The following is a 20,963-nucleotide window of genomic DNA, read 5'->3' on the forward strand; positions in this document are numbered from 1 at the left end:
TATTAAATTATCTCCTCCTGCTAGAAATAAAAACCCGTGCATCATCAAGAGCCAGTTTTCATGCAAGTATTACTGGCAGTATTAAAAAAAGCTGTGACCATACTTTCTTGGGTAAACTTAAGGGAAGAGAAACTTCAGTGACATGCTCACTTCTGGTCCAGAAAGCTGCTGAGATACTCCATAGTTGACTGAGTGGTGAGACGTGCCAGATCCCAAGAAAATAGACTATTTAAGTCAGTATTTGAAGTACAGAAGAGGAGTTTTAATCTAGCAATAGTACTGTAGGAATAGAAAGTTGTTAGTTTTCTTTCTGTTGCAGTCTGTTAGCATTCAGCATCCAGTGCTCTGTGAATTGCATTCAGTCAGAATGTGGAAATCATTTGTCTGACAGTTATCCCATCCCAGCCATCTGTATAGCACAAAGTATGTCCTGAATGTGTCCAGCAGCATTACAGCATTTCAGTGATAAGGGTGTACAGTGTAACACCCCCCAACCCACAGATGAGGCTCACCCTGGCCATGGGGGGCAACCAGCAGACCCCTCCAGGCAAGCCAGCCAAGAAAGGCTCCTGGGCTGCCTGCCCAATTCTCAGCTCAGTCTTGGCAGTCTGCATTCCCTCCCCATGTGTCCAGGCTCTTCTCTGCCCACCCCAGGCAACCATGAATGTGAAGAGGCTCTGGGACCCTCTTCAGGGACTGGGACCAGTCTGGACCTGTACAAGGCAGACATTGACACACTGGAGCAGGGACAAGGACTAGGATGTAAGGAAATGATCCTTCCCAGGGAAGGCTTCATGCATTTGGAAAGGGCTATGGCCTGGAACATTCAGACCTTGATGGGGAGACAAACAGGAAGCCTGCAGTCCGGGTAGAGGACAGTGAGGCTGGATCTCCCAGGGACTCTGCTCATCCCCTGAGTTGTGCAGCCATGGGTCTTTTTCCTCCCCAGTGGGCACCCCTTGGAACCAACCTGTCTGGGCTACAGGTGGCAGCTTTCCAGCCTCCATCCATTCCTGACATATGGGGCATCCCAAAGCCAAACCACCCCACAGCTTCCCCCCCTGTGCACTGTGGGGTGCTGGGCTTTCCTCCACGGGCATCCCTAGTGAGGTTGGTGGACAAGGTGTCCCCTCTTCTCCTCCCTGCCTGCCAGATCTCTGCAGGCAGGCCCCAGGTGGGCTCAGACCCATTTCCCTGCAGCATGTTGCAAAGAGCACAGCAGGTTCTCAACATCTTTATTAGTTTGTTGGTTTATTTCCAACACAGTAAATCCTCTCTACAGCAACAGGTTAGTTAAATCTGGTTTACATATTGCTGTCTCATGAGTGCTGCAGCCTTGATGCCGCTGTGACAAAATCAGGCTGCACTCAGACAGGAAAATGCATTAAATTCCGCTGTGACTGGGAAAAAAGGAAAACCAACAAAAATCAAAAGAACAAACCACCAGGGAAAAACAAACAAACCCACCAACAAAACCAAGGTGAGGAACTGAAGGCGAGCACAGCCACACCACCTCCAGGGAAACCACACGGCACTGCTTGGACAAGAATGCGAGGAGGAGTGAACCCAAAAACGTCAGGGACTGGGCAAACCCTTATATATATATTATGTATAGGTATTTATATATATATATCATCTGGAAAGACACGCTGAAAAAACAAGTGATCGCAGCAGTATCTACCATAAAAAGGAGCTATGCAGCTTTCAGAGTCACACCAAGAAGGAAGCACACAGCAGAACAAAGTAGGGGACAAACGGGGACACTGGTGTTTTGGGGTGGCCTTTTAATTTGTGAGGGGTCATGTGGGGCACGGGTCTCAGGGCCAAAAGCCCTCATACACCCGTTGGGAGCCCCAGGACCTGTGTGTCCTTCACTGGGGAGCAAGGATAGGGTCTGGGGCAGGGGGGGCAAATGCTTTTGTAGGGCTGGGTGGGACCTGCTTCCAGCGGGCTGGTTCTGCTCACCCAAATGGTGGCACCCGGTGGGTTCCCTACAGGTCCCTGCTCAGGTCCCCCATGGAACACCTACGAAGACCTGAGCACCCATCACCAGAGCCAGGGCCTTACCTGTGCCTTACACCGGGCGCAGGAGGGGCTGGGCTCTGCTGCTCTGGCAGCTCGGGCCAATGGTGGGGTTATGGGATGACATGGATCTCCGTGCCGACTGTGAGAGACCAGATCCACCCGGAGTCCGGATGGGGCCCCACGGCTCGGGGGGAGCCAAGCCCTTGAGAGACGCCTCGCTCAGCGCGCAGGCGGAATGCCAGAGGTGGGGGGTGTGGATTTGGAGGGCCATGGTGGGTCTGGCCAGCTTTGTAGGCAAAGCCAGACACTGGTGTGCTCCCCATGTCCCATGGGTCACCCCACACTGCCAGCACCTTGCGGGGATGCACCCTGTGGGGCAGAGGGTGCTGAGGGTTCCCCAGCATGGCAGGGGGAGTGTCTCATCTTATTGCTAATGGCTCCACGGTGGTGACACCCACAGGCTGTGGCAAAACTGGAGGTGGGATTTGCTGTGTGACATCCCCAAAACCAGTGGTCTCTGGGCCCTGGCAGCCTCAGCTGGGAGGGGAACTGACAGTGTGGCAGGGACCAAGCAAGCTCACTGCCCCCTTCCCGGTGCATTTTTTGTGGCAGGCGGTGATTATCCTTCTTGCAACAAGGGACCAAGGAAGTGCCATCACAGGCAAGGGTATGGGCAGAGGCAGGGGGACACTCATGCCACCCTCCTGCCCTGATGGCTTATGGAGCAGGGCTGACCCCTCTCCACTTGCCCTGGGGCAGCCCTCAGGGTACATGACTAGGGCAAAGAAAGCTTGGGATGTGATTTCTCACAAGGCTCAGCCAGCTCTGGGGCAGCAGGTCCTGGGTGTGCTGGGGGATCCTGTGCTAGGTCTCCCCAGAAAGGGCCATCAGGGAGAAATGAAAGCTGCATCCCTAAGAATGGACCAGTGACCTCCCAATAAGCGCTGCTCCCTGTTCCTGTCTTCCTTTTGACTTGGTCAGCCATCAGTTGACCTTGGGGGACCAACCTACCTCCTGTGTCCTCTCCACGTCCTGTACCATCCCACCATCCCATCCCATCCCAACATCCCGTCCCCATCTCACCACCCTGACCCTGCTGTCCCATCCTGGCCCTGTCCCCCTGCCACCCACCCTCCCAAGCTGGGGCCAAGCCGATGCTAGGGAGGGTGAGGACCAATGCAGAACCATGTGTGACTGCTGGACAAAGCCCCTCTCCTTCTCCTGTACCAGACAAGGGGGTGAGGCCAGCGGCAAAGAAGACAAATTGACCCCAAAGAAGCGAGAGCCCTGGTGGAGGATGTCCACGGGGCGGGTGGGTGCTGGCGGGATGCTGACGGATGGGAGATGGCTCTGAAGGAGACGTCGGTGGCGGGCGTGGACCTCAGCACGATACCTCCATGGTGTGGTTGATCTGCCCCATGGCCTCGGTGCTCTCCGAGTGGGTGCAGGCACGTGGGCGGGTGCCATCCACAGAGCTGGCGCTGGTGAGGGAGGCCGTGCGGGAGCGTGCCAGGCGGGTCATGCTGGCAGATGGCACTGCACGGGCACAGAGAGACGGCCAGGGTGCTCAGCTCCCTCCGAAAACCACCAGCACCTGAGCCAACACTGCTGCCGGTCCCACTCCCCGATGCGAATGAGCCCTGGCACAAGCTTGCAGCAAGCGGTGCTGTGGCAACATGAGCAGCTCCAGGCTGGTAAGGGATGGCAGGGCAGGGCCAGGTGGCCCTGGGACAGGCTGCACACCAGACCCACTCCTGGGCATGCAACCTCCAGGCATCAGGCAGTGGGGACCCCTGGCTGCCAGGCTCCAGGGAAGGAGTGAGCTGGGATGGGAACTCCCCCGGCTCCCAGGGTGTGCAGGGAAGGTGACACCCTCCCCCAGCCAGGATGCCCGATGGGCACAGCTCCCGGACAGCTGGAGGAGAGCACAGTGGACACGCTGCTGAGGCTGTGCCTGCATGGAGGGGGGCTTCTCCAAGTGCCATTTCTCAGCCCCCAGCCCCGGCTCAGGCAAAGCGGAGCGAGGCAGTAGGCATCTGGCTGGGAAGGGCCAGTCCTGCACCCAGGCTGCTCCCAAAGGTGCCCAGGCAGCTCGAGGGCACAGGCCAGGCAGGCACCATGCAGCAGCGGGCATGGGCTGAGCAGCTCTGAGCGGTACCTGTGCCTCCACTCAGCCTCCGATCCTTCAGGTGGGTGACTGGCAGGGGTGGAGCGGGAGAAGGGCAGAGAGGGCAGAGAGAGAGCATCAGCCCTCTCTGGGCTCCACTGAGCCAGGAGCCCCCACCCAGCCCCAAGTGTGCCTGCACACGAACCCGCACATGGGCACACAGAACTGCACACACACACACACACACACACACACACACACACACGCAATGGACCTGCAAACACACACGTGTGCACATGGACTTTTGCATGCACGCACAGGTATGCACAGACCCAAACACATACACACACGTGGTCATGGACCTAAGCAAACACGTTCACACAGACTTGTGCACATGGACTCGCTCGTCTTTGTTGCACACACACAGCCCCTGCTTGTGCACACACAAACACACACACGTGTGCACGCTTGCACAGAGACCTGGTCCACACATGTATGTACACACAGAGCCCTTGTACACACACCTGTGTGCACACAGAGCCTGTACATCCCGTGCCCCTGCGGACACACGGACAGACATGATCCACACCTGCACATACAGAGTCACAGACACATGCAGCTCTCCATCAGGATGGACACACAGCAGTGCCAGGCTCTTCTCCGGCAGCAGGGTCAGCACACGTGCACACAGACACACACACACATGCACACACAGCCCCACGCCAGCCCCACACCAGCCCCACGCCCAGCCCCGGCACTCACTGTAGCCCATGCCTTGCAGGAAGTACTTGAAGGCTTCGGTCAGCTTGCCTGGCTGTAGGGAGAGAGCTGGCTGAGCTGAGGCAGCACCAAGGCTGAGAGCCCCACTCAGCCCCAGGCCACCCCTGGCACCCCTGCACAAGACCCCTATGCCCTCATCAGCCCATTCCCACCTAGCCAGGGACAGCACAGTACATGTCTCAGAGCCCAGTATATCCAGTTAACTGGGGAAGTTGTGGGGGCTCACCTGTGTGACCTGAGGCAGCCCACCGGAGTCAGCCATCTGCAGAGAGAAGGTCCTGCTTAGTTTGGCAGGGTGTCTGTACCATCCACCATCCCCTGGTACCCACGACAGGATGCCACTGCTGGGGCCACCCTGTTCTCCCCATACATCCCCAGCCCCAATGGCCAGGAGGGACCTGGAATGGGGAGATGGGGACATTCTGCAGCCCTGGGGCAGAGGGCAGTGGGGCACTTCATGGGCAGCAGGGACCTCCCAGCTGCCCCTTGCCACTGGCCTACCTTCAGGAAGGTGGTGTTGGTGGGATCCAGCTTGGAGTTACACTCCACCTGTGGGCAAGAGAAATGACATTAGCCCTGAGCCAAGCAGAAGTTGCCCACATGTACCCCCGATGGCCCACAGCATTCCAGCTGGCATATCCCACCCTAGCCAGGAGGAGACAGGACACTAGGCGAGCCGTGAGCCTGCAGAATGACCATCCTGTGCCATGGGACAGAGGGGTCTTTCCTTCTTCCAGGCAATGTCTGGGTGAGGGCTGGAAGGGGAGCTGAGGGTGGCTGGTGAGGCATTCCATGTGTCACACACGTGTGTACACACACACAAGGGTGCTCATGTGCACATGCACGGAGGTACATGTGATGGAGGAGGGGGGGGTGAGCGTGCAGTAACACATTCCATACAAATGTGGCCACCTGCACACTACTGTGGCTGACTGTGCAAGGGTGGACAACCACGTGGATGTGTGGAAGGACCCCAGCAGCTGTTTGGGTGCACGAGGCCAAGCAAGGAGTGTGCCCGTGTGCTGACACATCTGAGTGGGCACACTGTGAGCACGTCTGGGCATATGAAAAAGGGGAGGTTTTCCAGGTGTGGCAACCATGCACAGATGCATGTGCACAGGTGCCCACACGAGCACGCTCCCACGCAGCTCCCATGGGAGCTGACATGTGTCTGAGCAGGCAGTGAACATGTGCGTGCCCACGCATGGGCATCATCTGTGTGCCACCCGACAGGCACTACACCATCACTCACCACCCCCTCTTCAGCAGGCGCATTGTCTCCGACCACCAGCATCACGGGGCAGCTGGAAGTGAGAGAAGGAAGGGGCACGGTCAGGGTTTGGGCTGGGTGAACTCCACTGCCCTGGGACCCCTCCATGCCAGCACAACTCTTACCGCAGCGTCTTGGCATTGGGTACAGTCCCAGGCCGGTTGATGTCCAGGTCCCTGCGGCTGATGGAGGAAAAAGAGGGCCAGTGTGAGCCCATGGGCAGATGCCACCACCCATGCCATAGCACAAGAACTGTGGCACTGCCAGCCCTTGGAAGCAGCACCCAGCCTCACTGTCCCAGCACCTTGTGGAAGGAGGATGCCACAGTCATCCCAAGCAGAGCCCATGCCATGGGATGCAGCACCCAGCAGAGTGGCAGGGCTCTCAACCCCCTGCACACATGGGAGAGCATCTCTGCCTCCTTTCCCAGGCCTGTGCCAGCATCCAGTGCAAGAGAAGACCAGGGGATGTGCACCCATGGTGGTGGGCTCTGGGACATGGCAAGCCTCTGGCACAGGTACCACCACTCCCACATCCCCAGCCAGCAGTGGCAGACAACTTTGCACTGCTGCCTGCCTATGCTGGAGGTGACAACAGGGTGATGACAGCACCCAACACGGGTCTGGATCCCCACAGTGACCTCAGAGCCACCCACCAGCACCGCAGCCCCCTGCCCTGGCACAGACAGGGGCTGCCTGCAGCACTCACCTGTTATACATGTTGAGGAAGAGCTGGAGGTTGAACTGGTTCACCACGCTGCCGATCTGCTGCCGGTAACTCTGCACCAACTCCGTGTTGTTCATCAGCTCTTCCTGTGCCAGGAGGGAATGGAGATCACGTGTCAGGGACATACCCTGCTCCTCCAGTCCTGCCCATGCCATGCTGGTCAGCAGGGACAAGGAGGAGGATGCTGGGCAGTGCAGCTGGGCACAGGGGTGCTGCACACCCAGGCAGGACGTGGGCATGAGTCACAAATTCTTCAAGGCTAATCCCCAGGTCAGGCAGGGCTTGACTAACCCTGACCCTGAGCATGCTGCAGAGGCACTGCAGCACCCAGAAGGGCACAGCCCAGGTGACCCAGCCGGGTGCTGGGTAGGGGGCTGGTGGCAGGGAGCTGGCAGCATGCACAGCCCTTACCTGGCTGAACAGGTGGGACAGGACGATGTCCGGCAGTGTGCTGGTGAGGCCAGAGAGCTGTGGAGGGAGCACAGGGAGTTACAGCGTTGCCATGGCTGGCTCCTGCTCCAGGGAGCCGCCAGGGCCAGCAGGAGGGATCGGGTCCCTGCCCACCTTGGCAGCTGCCCAGTCAATCCAGCCTTTGCCATTGGGGTCGATGTTCATGAGGACCAGTCCTTCGACCAGGTCAGGGAAGATGAGCTGCAGTGAGCAAGAGAGGAAAGGCTCAGAGGGGAGGAAAGATATGCCCTGGGCAGCCCCCACCAGCATCACTGCACAGGCATTGCACAGAGCTGATGTGGTCCTTGGAGCGATGGGAGACCTGTGGCGAGACTGCCCAGACACCACGGCCATGGCACTGCCATCCTGGCCCCACATCCCTCCACGAGCCTTTGCAGCAGCAGAGGCTGCCTGGAGGTGTCAGCTCCTGCTTTTCCCTATGCCCTTGGCTGACGGCAGGTACCAGCAACTCAGGGCCAGTCCATCCCAGCCCCAGGCTCACCGCAAACTTGGCCAGCACGTAGGCTCCTGCCCCAACACCGATCCCGATCACGTACTTGAACCTGCAAATATGGAGAGGTGAGTAGGGTGGGACAGTCAGCTCCAGTACATGTTCCCTGGGACATCCCTCCACCCACAGCATTGGGCAGAAGAAGATTTGCAGGCTGCCAGCTTACAGGGATAACTCCCAACCCCAAACCCTTGCTTTCTGCCCCTCTCCCTGCCCAGGACCCTCAGCCAGCAGCCATGGAGGAGAGGCTGACTCACCCGAAATGCTGCACCACACTGGGTAACATGGCAGCCAGCTGGTCCATGGATGGATACTGGTACCTGTGGCACAGGGAGGCACAGAATGTTGGTTATGGACCCTGTTCAGAGTGGGGTATCTGGGGCAGCTTGCCAGCCTGAAGTGGGCAGGGAAATGCCACCCACTTGCAAATCACCCCATTGCTCACCCTGGGCCAGTCATCTGCCATGGGCTTTGACACAGTTTGGAGAGACCCACAGGCAGGGCACGACTGCCAAGCAGTGACAACCCAAAGGACAGGGAGGTGCCATCCCGGTGGGCACAGTGGGCCACTGAACAAACTGGCACCTACCCCTGAGGGAACTGTGAGGCTCCTGCCTGCTGGCCCGGCGCATCCACATGGCACACCACAAAGTGCTTCGTGATCTCCTGCATGTCCTCGTAGTTGAAGAAGGTGTTGAAGCAAAGCTTGTCTGTCAAAGGGCAGGTGGAGATCAGAGACCAAACACCCTGGCACTGGGGCCTGGTGGGTCAGGGAAGCATGGACAGAGGCTGCATGCCCTCCCTCTGCCCTTCAAGCGGGACGTGACATGCCACCAAAGCCATCCCATCCCCTTCCCTCCACGCTCCTCATCCCTGCAGCTACTGCAGCAAGGGCTGCATCCCTACAGGTGTCGGGAGGCACAGAGATGGACAGACACAGCCAGGAGGATGAGGAGTTTGAGGTGAGCCTCACTAATGAGCCTTGGAGGAATGGGACTGGGGGATTCAAACCCAGGGCTGCAAGACCACCCAGCGGGCAGTGGGATTAGCAGCCTGGAGTATTATCGGCCCCATCCAAAATCCCCAGAAAGGGCTCAAGCAAACATGGCATTTGAGAAACAGCTGCAAATCTGCCTGCTTGGAAACAGTCAAAGAAACAGGCACAGTGCTGCTGTGGACAGGCCCCTGCCATTGCAGTGGCATACAGACACTGCTGGGGCTTGGAGGGGTCCTGCCCCATGGCATCAGTGCCAGGATATCCCTCCCAGAATGTGGGATGAGGCAGTTGTAGGGCCCATTGCAGCCAACATGACGTGTACCTGGACACGACAGAGCTGCTGTGATGCTGAGGCAGCTCACGTTGCACGTCAGTGACTCAGCCTCAGCTGCCAGCAGAGCAGGAAATGCTTTTCTCTGCTCACAGGGAATTGGGCATCCTGGCTCAGCTGGAGGGCACAGCCCAGGGCAGGGGTCTGGGGTGCAGGACCAAGGCTGCAGGCTGATAGAAAGTGCAGCGTCTCCATATCCAGAGCCTCTGGCCAGGGTCACTCCTTCCCCTCCTGACAAGGTCCCTCCTTCTCTGCCATTCCCAGTCTCTTTTGTCCCCCACTACATCCTGCTGCCAGCTGGGTCCATGCTCTGAATACCAACAGGCTGGTGGTGCTGGCAGCAGTGGGGACCAACCCTGCACCCCCTGTGTGCCATCCCTGCCTGGTGTGGGCGGGCAGACAGACAGCACCAGGGTAGCCAAGCACTCCTGGCTGTACCTGGCCTGAGCTTTGGGCTTTGAGCACCCAAACTCCCCCCATGCTTCCAGATGCCTGGGGGGACCGAATGCAGCCAGGGGACCCTCCACGGGAGGAGGCAAAGGAGCTGAGCCAGGGGTTTGGCCCTATGTCCTGGCACCCCATGCAGCCTCGGGCTCACTCCCACCTGCCCTTGCACCCTCGGCCCAGGGAGCAGCACTCACGGTTGAGCCCCACGTCGTGGTACGTCAGGATGGCCGGGCGGTTCCCCTTGGGAGAGCCCCGGATGACCACGTGCAGCAGCCCATAGGGGGTCTCAATGTCATGTTCCTGGGGGAAGAGGAGAGATGATGTGATGCCCACCTGCCCTAAGACATCCTCTCCTGCCCTGCCATCACACCCTTCGCTGGGTGCATGCTTCCCCACATGGCTGGTCCCATGGGAGGACAAGGGAAAGAGGGGCAGCTGTTCCAGGGAAAAAAAAAACCACCTTTGGGCATCCCAGAGGTGGTAGAAAGCAGGACAAATCACATACAAATGCTCCCAGCTTCCATCAGCTCCCGAAGGGAAGGGAAGGGAAGGGAAGGGAAGACTTTGGATAGGATCATAGCATTTAGGATTGGACATGTGTATCATGGGATGGGATCGCAGGGTGGGATCAAGGGATGGGATCCAAGAGGGCTTGAGAAAGGAGGATCATGGGATGGGACAGGTGGACCACAGGACAGGACAGGAGATCTTCGAGGGCCTGGGACTGAGGAAATTTTGGCAACAGGGTGGGGCTTCACAGCATGGCCTAGCTGGGAAGTGATTCGCTGTGCCTGGGACAAACAGGCAGAGGTCAGAACCCAGACACCATTCCAGGAAACGCTGCAACCAGCTCCCAAAATTACAGCTAAAGTAACTTTAGAAACCTTTGGTCTGAAATGCCAGTGCCCTCATACAGAGAACAAGACTACCTGTGTCTCAGTTTCCCTGTTTAGGAGGGCTCCAGCCTTGCTGCCCTGGCCCTTGTTCCCAGCCAGCAAGGGAAACCAAAGCTGTGAGCCCAGGTGCTGCCCAGGGACAAGGGACCAGAGGTCCCCTCCAGATGCTCACACCTGCCAGCCAGTCCACTGGCAGTGACCTAGAAGCTGGGATCTGGTGGGTGCAGGAGCATCATGTGCTGGGCAGGGCAGGCAGGAGATGATGGCAGGGTGCCCAACCATCACGGTCCTCACTGCTGGCACCGGCAGCCCCACGGATGGGCTGGTGGGAGGGGAGCAGGTACGTGGATGCTCACGCGGGTTACGCGCCACCAAGGACTCTGAAGGACACAGGCCTTGGGTGGGAGGAACCACCTCAGGACAGGGTCTCCTCACTGCAGTGCCTCCCCTCACCGAGATCTGCTGTCCCTGGGGGAGCACAGCACCCGAAGGCACCTCAAGGACTCTGTGGAGACAACTCTCGGCCCCCAAGGGCACCCTGACCCCACCAGCCCTCATCCACAGCTGTCCTGATGCAGCTGCATCAGGCAGCAGTCCATGAGCAGGGACATCCCTCTGCAAAACAGATTAGGAAACTGAGGCAGAGGAGGGGCCTGGCCCAAGGTCACAGAGCAGGAGGCATCCATGTGGTCTGATCCTGGGCACAGGGCTGCCTCCTTGCCATCACCATGCTCACAGTCTCCATCAAAGCCCAAACAGCTCAGCCTTCAATCCTACCCCAAAATCACATGCCCAAGGTAGTGGATCCATCCTCAGCACTGCTACCTCCACCCCCCGCCAAGCCAGGCACATCCTGCCCATGGTGCAGCCTCTGCAGCACCGCTGGGTACCACAGCCCTGCCCTTTGCCGCAGGGATGCTCTCTGGAGGGGAGAGGCTGGGGATGCAGGGGAGGCAGGCAGCAAGGAGAGAGAGGCATAGAAAACCCATAGCCCCAGCAAGAAGGGGCGTGCAGGTCTCAGCACCGATAGGTGTCTGACAGAGCCCACCCATGTCCAGGTTACCTGCTCACCGCTGCAGTGCTCCCACCTCACTCACCAGCCTGTTGCCATCGGGTGTTGCCATCACCCAGAGGCCGGAAAGCAACCGAGGGATTGCTTCAAAACAGCAAGAGACCTTCTCCCTCTGCAACCCAGGGGGTGGGGAAGGGGCAGAGAGCCCCCCCATCAGCACACAGCCCCAGCACGGGACGCAGCCACTCACCCTCAGCCTCGGCGCAGCATCTCCGCCGGGCTCGGGGAGGACATGCTCAAGGACAATGCGTCCCCAAAACCTGCGGCACGGCAGGGATGCGGCAGCAGGGCTGGGGGAAAGAAGGGCTCCCCAGCAGTGGGTCCCACCTGCCTCAATGCCTGAGTGCCCCACAGCGAGCCCTGCTGGATGCAAAGGCCCATCCTGGGCAAGCAGGAGAAATACTGGGGCAAAATTCCCCGGGAAGGGAGGGCAGCCAACACGGGGACGGCAGTACCTACCCCATCCCAGCACTCCGGCATGGTGAGGAAGTGGGTGGATGAGGATGCGCTGGCAGTGTGGGCCAAGCACGGGCTCCCGTCAGTGCAGAGGGCTGGGGCGAAGCAGAGCTCTGCGCTGGCTCAGCCCCTCGCCTCGATTTATAGCGGAGCCCCAGCCCTGCGCTAAGCCCTCCCTCTCCCTTCCCCCTCGGCAGGTTTGGCCTCCATTGCAGGCGAGCGCCGCGATGGAGCCAGCACTCAGCCATTGGCTGCCGCGGGAATTATTCATGCTCCAATTGGCCCCAAATACCCTTGTTTATGAAGAAAAAACGCCTGGCACCGTGCGGTACCTTCTCCATCTTCCCACTTTCGGCAGACAGACACAGGCGGGGTGTCTGGACCGGGCTGCACTCGCACCCCTCGCGACAGACCCAGCACGGCCAGGGAAGAGCCCATCCATGCTCCGTGCACCCACTGCACACACATGGAACCCAGCCCCACACAAACATGCAGAATCATGGTCGAGCCCACAGCCAGCCGGGCCAAGGCCCCGCAGCGATGCACAGGCAGCACACACAGAGCCACAGATGGACATGGGTACACACGAAACAAGCAGGAGGAGGACGAGGCAGGCATGCTCCACGTGTGCACGTGACCACGCATGAACATGCACAGGAACACGTACCAACATGGGCACACAGGGACCAGGCAAAACCACATCTGTGCATGCAAACCTTGGAAAAATTGATATACCTACTGAAGCACACACACTCCACAAAATACTTGTGCACAACCCCCACGGGGCCAGGCCCAGTGTGTCTGTGTCAGCACATGTTCCTGTACACGTATGTCCATGGTCATGTGCATACTAAGAGCACGCCTGCTGCATCCTTCTCCCGTGTGCTTAGCATGTATGCCATGGCCATCACTAATGCTCATGGATGCACAAAAACCTGCACACACGCAGAACCTTGGACACACGTGCGCAGAGGGGCACACACATGTACACACGTGAACACTGCACAGACACCTCTGTTACCAGCAGCACAGTCATCCCACCTGCTGCGGGATGATGGCAGGCAGGGGAAGTGCAGGATTTAGCCCCGACCTGGACATCACCAGTGGCAGGTAAATAAGGCAAAGGAAAGGCAACCCAGCAGCACCAAGGGGTTGGATCCTGTCCCTGGACTGACACATGCTGTGCACACACACACACATACACACACACACACACACGTGTATCCCAATGTGTACATGCATGCAAGCAGATGGTTTCTTCCCTGATTCCAACAAGACTTTGTGAGAGAGCAATTCCATCTGCCTGCAACTCTCACCCAAGGACAGCCTCGTGCCACCACAGCCCAAAAACCCCCCAGAAATCTCTGGGTGCCATCCCCTTGCACCCTGCCTGTCCCTGCCCATCCCAGCACCACTGCCCAGCTTGGCAGAACTGGGACAAAGCTGGACAATCTCAGATGGAGGAGGAGTCCCACGGTCTCTTTGGTGCCCTTCAGGGAGCCACTATAAGCTAAGTCCTGCAAACAAGTCAGGGCTGGGCAGCCAGGGGGTCTAGATGTGGGACAAAGGACAGACAGACAGGCAGAGGGGTGGCATTCACCTCGCCTCCACCAAAGAGGCTTTACTCTGCTCTGCTCTGTCTTGCAGGGAGCTCAAACCCAGGCCTGGGAAGATGCATCTCTGCGAATGAAGGACCGGCTGTGTGAGGAAAGCTCAGCTCTCAGGTGGTTCCTGGCACAGGTACAAAGCCATTCACACCTCCAGGTGCCATTTTTGCTTTCCTCAGCCCTGCTGCCTGTGGAGCCAAAGAGCCTGAGCAGCCACAGCCCGTGGGAAAAAAACAAGAGATGCAGAGGGGCAAAAAAAGACAGAAGGTGGCAAAGGAGAGGAGAGAAGGGGTGGAAGAGCCATGGTGAAGTAAAGCACGAAAGCAAAAGGGTTGCAGGGAGATGGGAGGGCTGAGCAAGGCTGACTCTGCTTGAATAGTATCAAATGGGATTGCCACCCCTTTGGCTACTAGCCCACTTGCCTGGCGGGTGGCCTAGACCTCCTGCTGGATGCAGGGCATCCAGGTCTCAGGGCACCTGCCCCTGGCACTCCTGCACCTTGGCTTATGTCAGCAGCCCCCAGGGCTTCACTTCAGCTGGCAGCAGTGGGGGCTTCCCACTCCCCACCACTGCCCCAGCCAGTCCTGAGCATCCTGCCAAGGGAGCAGTGATTGGCTCTGGGGAGGAGCAGAGGGACAGGGAAGAGTTAAGCTGGGGGATAGATTGAATTATCCCAAGGAGGTGAGCCTAGAAAATAGGGTAAGATCTCCCCAAGGAATGGCAGGCAGCCCCCAGCCTCTGCACAGAGCCAACCTGCAAATGCCAGGGTGGGGAAAAGGAGGGGGTTGCCCTGGCACAGCCTGAGAAACTCGTCCCATTCCTACCCTGAGGCTCTTGGAGTGGAACCAAGAGGGCACAGGGCCCGGCTGGCTTGGGAAAAGTTCAGTTGATCTTTGCCCAGTTCCTTTTTTAGGTCCCGAGGGGATGGAGACGCATCACTGTGGCATTTGCTGTCCATACCCGCTCCACTTGGCACCACCAGGGACGTGGTGTGACAACACCGTGGGCCTATCCCTGAAATACTGGCATGCAGATTGTCCTGGGAGGGTCACTGCTCTTTAGCATCCCGAGTGCCAACCAAACCCTGCCCCAGCACAGCTGAGCAAGAGTCATACTGGTCCTTGTGGTGCTACTGAGAGGTCTGGGCAGCCTGGCACGGCCACCTCCCTCTCTTTCCACATCTCCATCTTCCTCTTTGCCCTCATTTTGGTGATACCAGATAGTTTGGTCTCCCCTCCAGGAACTCTGAGCAAGCAGAGCAAGGAGCAGCCCAGCCCTGCACACCCTGCCACTCACAACCCCAGCATCTCACCAGCTTTGGAGCTGCTGGAAAAAGCACCATTTCTTTTCTGACCACTGCCATTTTTTAATTATTTTGTGGCTTTCAAGAGGGCCACAAGAAGTCTGCCACTCTGTGAACCACAGCAGCCACCACGCAGCATCCTGACAAAAGGTCTCATTCCCTGATTAGCATCCTGCCACCACACAGGTGACAGACACCAAGCAGGCCAGCACCAGAAGTCTGGGCACTGATTTGGGGCTGCTAAAACAGGGACCTGTGCTCCCCTGTCCCTCTCCCAGGATGAATGAAATCCAGATTTATTTTACCCTTACAGGTGCTATTATTTCAGCGCCAGACCTGTCAGGGCTCAGCCAGCACCACCCAAGCCCACTCTCCCAATGGTCCCAGTTGCTAGCAAAGTGGCAAAATACAACTTCAAGTCAATTACTGGTGTCCCCTGGGAGAAGGGATGCTTTAGGAGAGGGACAGGCAGCAAGCTGGGGTCTGGCAGCCCAACTACCCTCCCTCCCTATCTTCCAGCACCTCAGTCTCTGCAGAGGGAGCCTGCTGCTCAATGAGCCTGGGCAGAGGTGTGAGAGGGACAAAGACCAACACAGGAGCCAGGCATGAGCTCTCCCCACCACGATCCCTGGAGCCATATTGTGGGGCTCCTCTGGAGAGGTGAAATGGAGGTACAAGGCAGGCAGGTGCTAGCCAAGGGAGCAGAGGGGCCCTGTTCTCCAAGAGAGGTGGGTGGTACAGGGGGCAATGCCCCAGCCCTCCAAAAAAGAAAGAGGCTTTCAAACATCCTTATGTAAGCAGGGAGCTGGCATTGCCCAGGAAACCATTGCCATGGCAATGGTAAAGGGGCTGGAAAAGCAGCTCTGCCTTCCTGAGAAGAAATTGCCTGTTTTAAAGGTTTTGTCCCCAGCCCGTGGCCAAGTGCCCACCAGCCACATCTGAGCGCCAGCACAGAGCATGGCTGGCAGCATGTCCCCCATCCCCTCCTGACGAGGACCACGATGGATGTGCAGCCCCATGCACAGACACCAACCAGGCACTGCACCCCCATGGAAGGAGGGACAGCAACGCCCCCGGGTCCGCTCAGTGCCCCACAGCCTTCCTCAGCCACAGGACGCTGTCCCACACAAGACCCAGGGTGGGGGACATCACCCATGGCTGGTCCTACCTTCCAGTCTGTGTCCACAGTGGAGAGGAAGACATCCGAGTTCTCCTGGGGTGAGAAGGAGCAGAAGGAGCCATTAGGGACAGAGACATCCCTTCCCAGCACCTCAATTCCACAGCGCCCTCTGCCCACCCAGCTCCCAAAGCCCCCTGACAACACAGGCACCCACTCCCCAGAGCCCACACATGTGCACACATACACCCACATCTACAACACCTGCACACACGTGCACGCACTACCTGTGTGTGCACACACACGAGTGTGTACGAGCATGTATGTGCCATGTCTGCACACACACCCCCCATCCCGCCAAACCCGACTCCACGCTCACACACACACACTGCACACCACACATGTGCACATACGTGTGCCCAACACCAGCACACACGCACAGAGTACCACACATGCCCCATACCAGCACACAACCCCTCCCAAGCACCTGCATTGTGTGCAGGAGCTGGAGCCAGTGAGGTCACCAAACTCACCAGCTCGGCGTCCTGTCCCCGCAGCAGCGGCTTCTCCTCAGTGAAGCGCAGCTCGTGCAGCCCTGCCATGGTCATCTCCTGCAGCAGCAGCCCTGCCCAGGGCAAGGGAGGTGTCAGGGCAGGTCCTGCCTCTGTCCCCTTCGCCCCAGCCCTCTGGAGCCTTTTGGGATGGGACCCAAATCAGCTTCACTCCACCCAGCTACCATGGGAACTTGGTGCTTCAGCTTGTCCAGGGGCCACAGCGAGCCCCTCCACTGAGAGCTGGAAGCAGGCACAGAGCAGATGTGCCTAGATGAGCTCAGCTCCCAGCTCCTACCCTGGTCCAGTTCTCCTAGTTAAAGACAAACCTGTCTCCAGGGCACAGTTTTATTCAAACTGAGAGACTAACCTCATCTGTCCATGCTGGTCACCTCATAAGCACAGGGCAAGAACATCCCAATTCCCATCCCAGCCTTCAGCATCAATCAAAGAGAGAAATTCCAACTCTTTGGCAAGTTTTAGGCTGCAGATAGGTATGGATGGGACAGAGGAAGATCTCCTTGCACAGCCAGAGCAAGGGGTGATGTTTCTCAGCCATGCCGGGAAGGCAGAGGGATGTTCCAAGCAGAAAGAGAGCAGAAAGACAGCCTGAAGTTTGTATAGTAATGATGGGAGAAAACAGAGTACGCAGCCTTTGCTCCCAAAGTCTTCTCCTTGCCCATGAAGCAGGTGCTGGCCAGCCAGCACCTCAGCCCCAGGGCTTGTAGGGACAGACTTCTCCATGGAGCTGCCGCTCAGCAGCACTGTGAGACTTCGTGCTGCTGACCAGGGACTTTGTACCCCCAGTGCTGGCACCTCCACAAACACCCCCAGGCACAAGCCCAGCTCAGAACCAGAGGGATTTAAGGAGATCAGCAGCTGGCTGCGCACAGAGGGTGACAGACATGGGGACACAGGGAACAATCCTGTGTATAGATGGGATGGGTAACTGGCAAGTCCCAGTGCAAGGGGATTATCTGCACTCAGGCAGGATCCAGACCTCAGGCATTGCCTTTGCAGCCTCTGTTTCGAACCATTCCCCAAGGCCAAGCCTTCAGACAAATTGTTGCTGCTCCAGATGGGCCAGCATCAATCCCAAACCCTCTACACTGGCTTACCACCCTGTACAATCTCCCTGGACATAACAAGGATGGTATGGGCTGTGCTTGCACCACAGCAGACACGGATCCCACTCCATCTGCACAGCCTCAGCTGAGCCTACTCCACGCTTTGTCCACCTCCAAACCTAGATCATCCTGGGCTGACAATGTGGAAAGTCCAAGCAATGCCATGAGCATTGAAAGGGCCCCATGAATAGAGGAGCTGGTCATAAACTCCCCTCTAAAGCCAGCTTTTGCTCATCTGACCGGGTTTTCTATTCAAAACTCAAGCAGGCTGTGCCACCTGCCTGCTTTCTGCAGACACGGCACTTTGCCTTGCTCCTTGGGAGCCATCCAACAATCCAGAACTGTTTGGAGGGAGAAACACCACTGTGAAGCCTCTCGGGAGTCCCAGGGCACCCAGCACCAGCAGTCTCCATGCACAGAGGGTCCCTCCAGGCCAGAGGCCACACAAAGCCCAAGTGGTGCCTTCAGCCCCACAGGGAGTGTGCTCCAGGCTGGGCTGCTGCTGCTGCCGGAGAAAGGGCTTTGTGCGTGGGGAAAACCCTGGTCTGCAGCCCACCAGCACAGCTGAGACAACACAGCCTGCAGAGCCACCGACCCAGCAATCCCACAACCCCGGGGTAAAACATGGGAGAAAAATGAGCCTCACCGATAGCTGGGTCTGGAAGAGAGCAGGAGCCGTCCCGCGCTGCTGTGCCAACCCACCGTGTGGCCACGGCCCCAGGGTGGCCGGGAACAGCACTCAGTGTATGGTGAATGCCTTTATTAATTAAAGCCTCCAGCTAATATGGGCGGGAGGGTGGGTGAGCAATGAGCAAAGGCCCCGTGACCTTGCTCCCGTGGGGGGGCACAGCTGGCTCGAGAGGGACATGGCAGAGCCCTGCACCAACCAGCATCCTCAGTGCATGATGGACAGTCACCTGAAGTGGTGCTGAGTGTGGGAGCAGAGGAGGGATCAGTACACAGGGGAGTCCCATGGGTGCCAAAGCCTGTGAGCAGGGTCACAGCCACTCTGCCACCTTCCCTGTGTGCTCTGCTTCCCTTGCCAACCCTCATCCCTGCTCCTGGCAGCGCAGCAGTGGGGCTGTGGGCAGTCTCACCCAGCCCAGTTGGGCTGCTATCAGTGAGGAGTGCTGGTGAGGAAGCCAAAACAACTTGGCTCCCATCTCATGCCAAAGTAATGTGTCCAAAAACAAGCCCCTTTCCTTGCAGCTCACCCCAGTCCCCTCCAACAAGCACCCATTCACAGGGTGCCACCCCAAACGCACCCATCTCTGCTCCCACTCTGCCTTCCCAGTGTAATGCCACCATTTCCTGCACACAGCTGGGACACACCTCTTCCCTAATTCCCAATTAGTCCCAAACTCAGCAGGACATAAGTGCTTTGGCCCAACAGGGCCCTGGCACTGTGTATGTAGATGGGGTCAGGAACAGTCACGCTGGCTTACCTTCCCCAGGGATCTGCAGCCCACTGCTGGATTATTGGAGGAGAACCAGCTCATAGCACAAAAATATATTTTTGATGTTATTGTTATTATCATTAATAATAATAATTATTATTATGCTGGTTGGAGGGCAGGGGTCACTCAGATGTTGCACCAGCCTCACAGGAGTCTCCCCACTGACTACCTGTGTCCTGCCCTGGTACGGATGTGGCACCCACGGGATGTTGGCACGGATACTCCGGGCTGAGCAGTGTGCAACAGACGGGGAGGCAGAGCTGGAGAAGTGAGGGCTGGCCCCTGCCAGGCAGTGAAGCCAAGGCAGCCTCCAGCAAGGCTGGGAGAGGGAAGAAGGGAACCTGCAACTCAGTCTGAGACACGGCTGCATGCCCACAGAATTGCCCCCCCCCCCGAGCAGGACCACTGTGTGGTCCCCACACTGTGGGGAAAACCCCAGTGTGACACAGCCTGGGCCACATCCCGCCCCACCAGTGCAGGGTGAACACCCACAGCTTGCTCTGCCCCCATGAGGGGCACAGGTCTTCACCCCAGCAGCCTCCACAACCCAGCCTAACAGTGTGGTGCAACTGGGGGAAGCAGAATCGGGCAGCCACACCACCAGAGCCACCAGGCCAGGGGACCCGGTGCCACTGACGCAGGGGCTGAGCATCGCAGGGTCGGGGGGGGGGGTGGCAGCGGGGGGCTTTGTGGGGGCTCAGGCTGTCTCACAGTGGCTGTTGCTAAGAGCAGCCTCCTTCCCAGCCCAGCCCAGCCCATTCCTCGGGGCACTCAGGCAGCGGGGAGACTCCCGGGAGAGGCTGTCTGAGGAGCAGAGAGGCACCGCAGGGATGCTCCAGCAGTCCCCCGGCCACCCCCACCCCCCGGCTGCCTGCTGTGCCGCCCCCCCTTGCCAAGGGGCTACCGGCTCCGTCTCCCCTTCCCCCAGCGCCACCGGCCTGGGCTTTCCCCGCTGCAGCAAGGCATCACCCCCCGTACCCCAAAAACGATCCTACGGGCGGCAGCCCACACCTGGGGGAGCAAAGGCAGCGGGCCGGAGAGGTGGGGGGGCAGCTCCATCTCCCGGGCAGGGGCTGAAGGCTCCTACTCCCCGCACCCCATCGCCCCTCCTCGCTTCTCCCCCCTCCCCGCTCCCCAGCACGGGGGGGCCGGGCCGTACCTGTCAGGAGCTCGATCTTGTGCCGAAGCACCTTCATGCCGGGGCGGCGGGTCCCGGCGGGCGGGGCGGGGCGGGAGGGGCGGCGGCGGCCCCGGCGCGGGGAGCGAGCGGAGCCGGAGCTGGTGCCGGAGCCGGAGTCGGTGCCGGTGCGGGGCGTGTGGGGCGGCGCAGGGGCTGGGCTGGGCACGGCCCCGCCGGCCGGATCCTCCCCCCGCCGGCGCCCGAGGGGAGGGACGGGGCCGCGATCGGGAGCGGGGGCGCCCGGAGAACAGCGGGCTCGGGACGGTGCTGGGGGAGGAGGGAGCGAACGGGAGATGGAGGCACCCTGGGGGTTACACAAGGGATGGAGGCACCCTGGGGGTTACACAAGGGATGGAGGCACCCTGGGGGTTACACAAGGGATGGAGGCACCCTGGGGGTTACACAAGGGATGGAGGCACCCTGGGGGCTACACAAGGGATAGAGGCTTCGGGGGTTTTCATGGAAGATGCAGTGATAGACGCTGGGGGGGGGGTGGCACACGTCACCCTGTAGGGTACCATGTAGGTCCCAGAGCTGGACCGTGATGGCCAAT

At 58.9% G+C, this 20,963-nt stretch overlaps 1 protein-coding gene across 4 annotated transcripts; it reads right to left on the reverse strand.

The window, feature by feature from the left end:
* Positions 1-1,218: 1,218 nt before the first annotated feature.
* Positions 1,219-20,474, reverse strand: NDRG4 (NDRG family member 4). Of its 4 annotated transcripts, XM_017821004.1 has the most exons (17): positions 20,390-20,474; positions 16,629-16,720; positions 16,147-16,191; positions 9,839-9,944; positions 8,459-8,579; positions 8,127-8,189; positions 7,861-7,921; positions 7,473-7,559; positions 7,320-7,376; positions 6,891-6,994; positions 6,308-6,364; positions 6,165-6,216; positions 5,414-5,461; positions 5,139-5,174; positions 4,895-4,946; positions 4,184-4,222; positions 1,219-3,561 (listed from the first exon to the last, which is right to left on the reverse strand). In XM_017821004.1, exons 1-17 carry the CDS (start codon positions 20,424-20,426, stop codon positions 3,407-3,409), a joined length of 1,212 nt encoding a protein of 403 aa, XP_017676493.1. In that variant the 5' UTR covers positions 20,427-20,474; the 3' UTR covers positions 1,219-3,406. The 4 variants fall into 4 exon arrangements, with proteins under 4 accessions (XP_017676493.1, XP_017676494.1, XP_017676495.1 ...); XM_017821005.1 differs by lacking the exon at positions 4,184-4,222; XM_017821006.1 differs by lacking the exons at positions 16,147-16,191; positions 16,629-16,720; positions 20,390-20,474 and adding an exon at positions 12,072-12,203.
* Between the last annotated feature and the right edge of the window lie 489 nt (positions 20,475-20,963).

This window comes from Lepidothrix coronata, unplaced genomic scaffold (genome assembly GCF_001604755.1).
Source record: "Lepidothrix coronata isolate B3197 unplaced genomic scaffold, Lepidothrix_coronata-1.0 Scaffold87, whole genome shotgun sequence".
Lineage (NCBI taxonomy): Eukaryota > Metazoa > Chordata > Aves > Passeriformes > Pipridae > Lepidothrix > Lepidothrix coronata.

Bases quoted from the DNA above. Each gene is read 5' to 3' on its own strand.
- NDRG4 (XM_017821004.1), bottom strand. From the start codon at position 20,426: ATGAAGGTGCTTCGGCACAAGATCGAGCTCCTGACAG. The intron at 8,580-9,838 runs GTGAGTGCTGCT...GCCCTTTGACAG, and splicing joins CCACGACGTGGGGCTCAACC to ACAAGCTTTGCTTCAACACC. The intron at 4,223-4,894 runs GTGAGTGCCGGG...CACCCCTGCCAG, and splicing joins CCTGCAAGGCATGGGCTACA to TCACCCACCTGAAGGATCGG.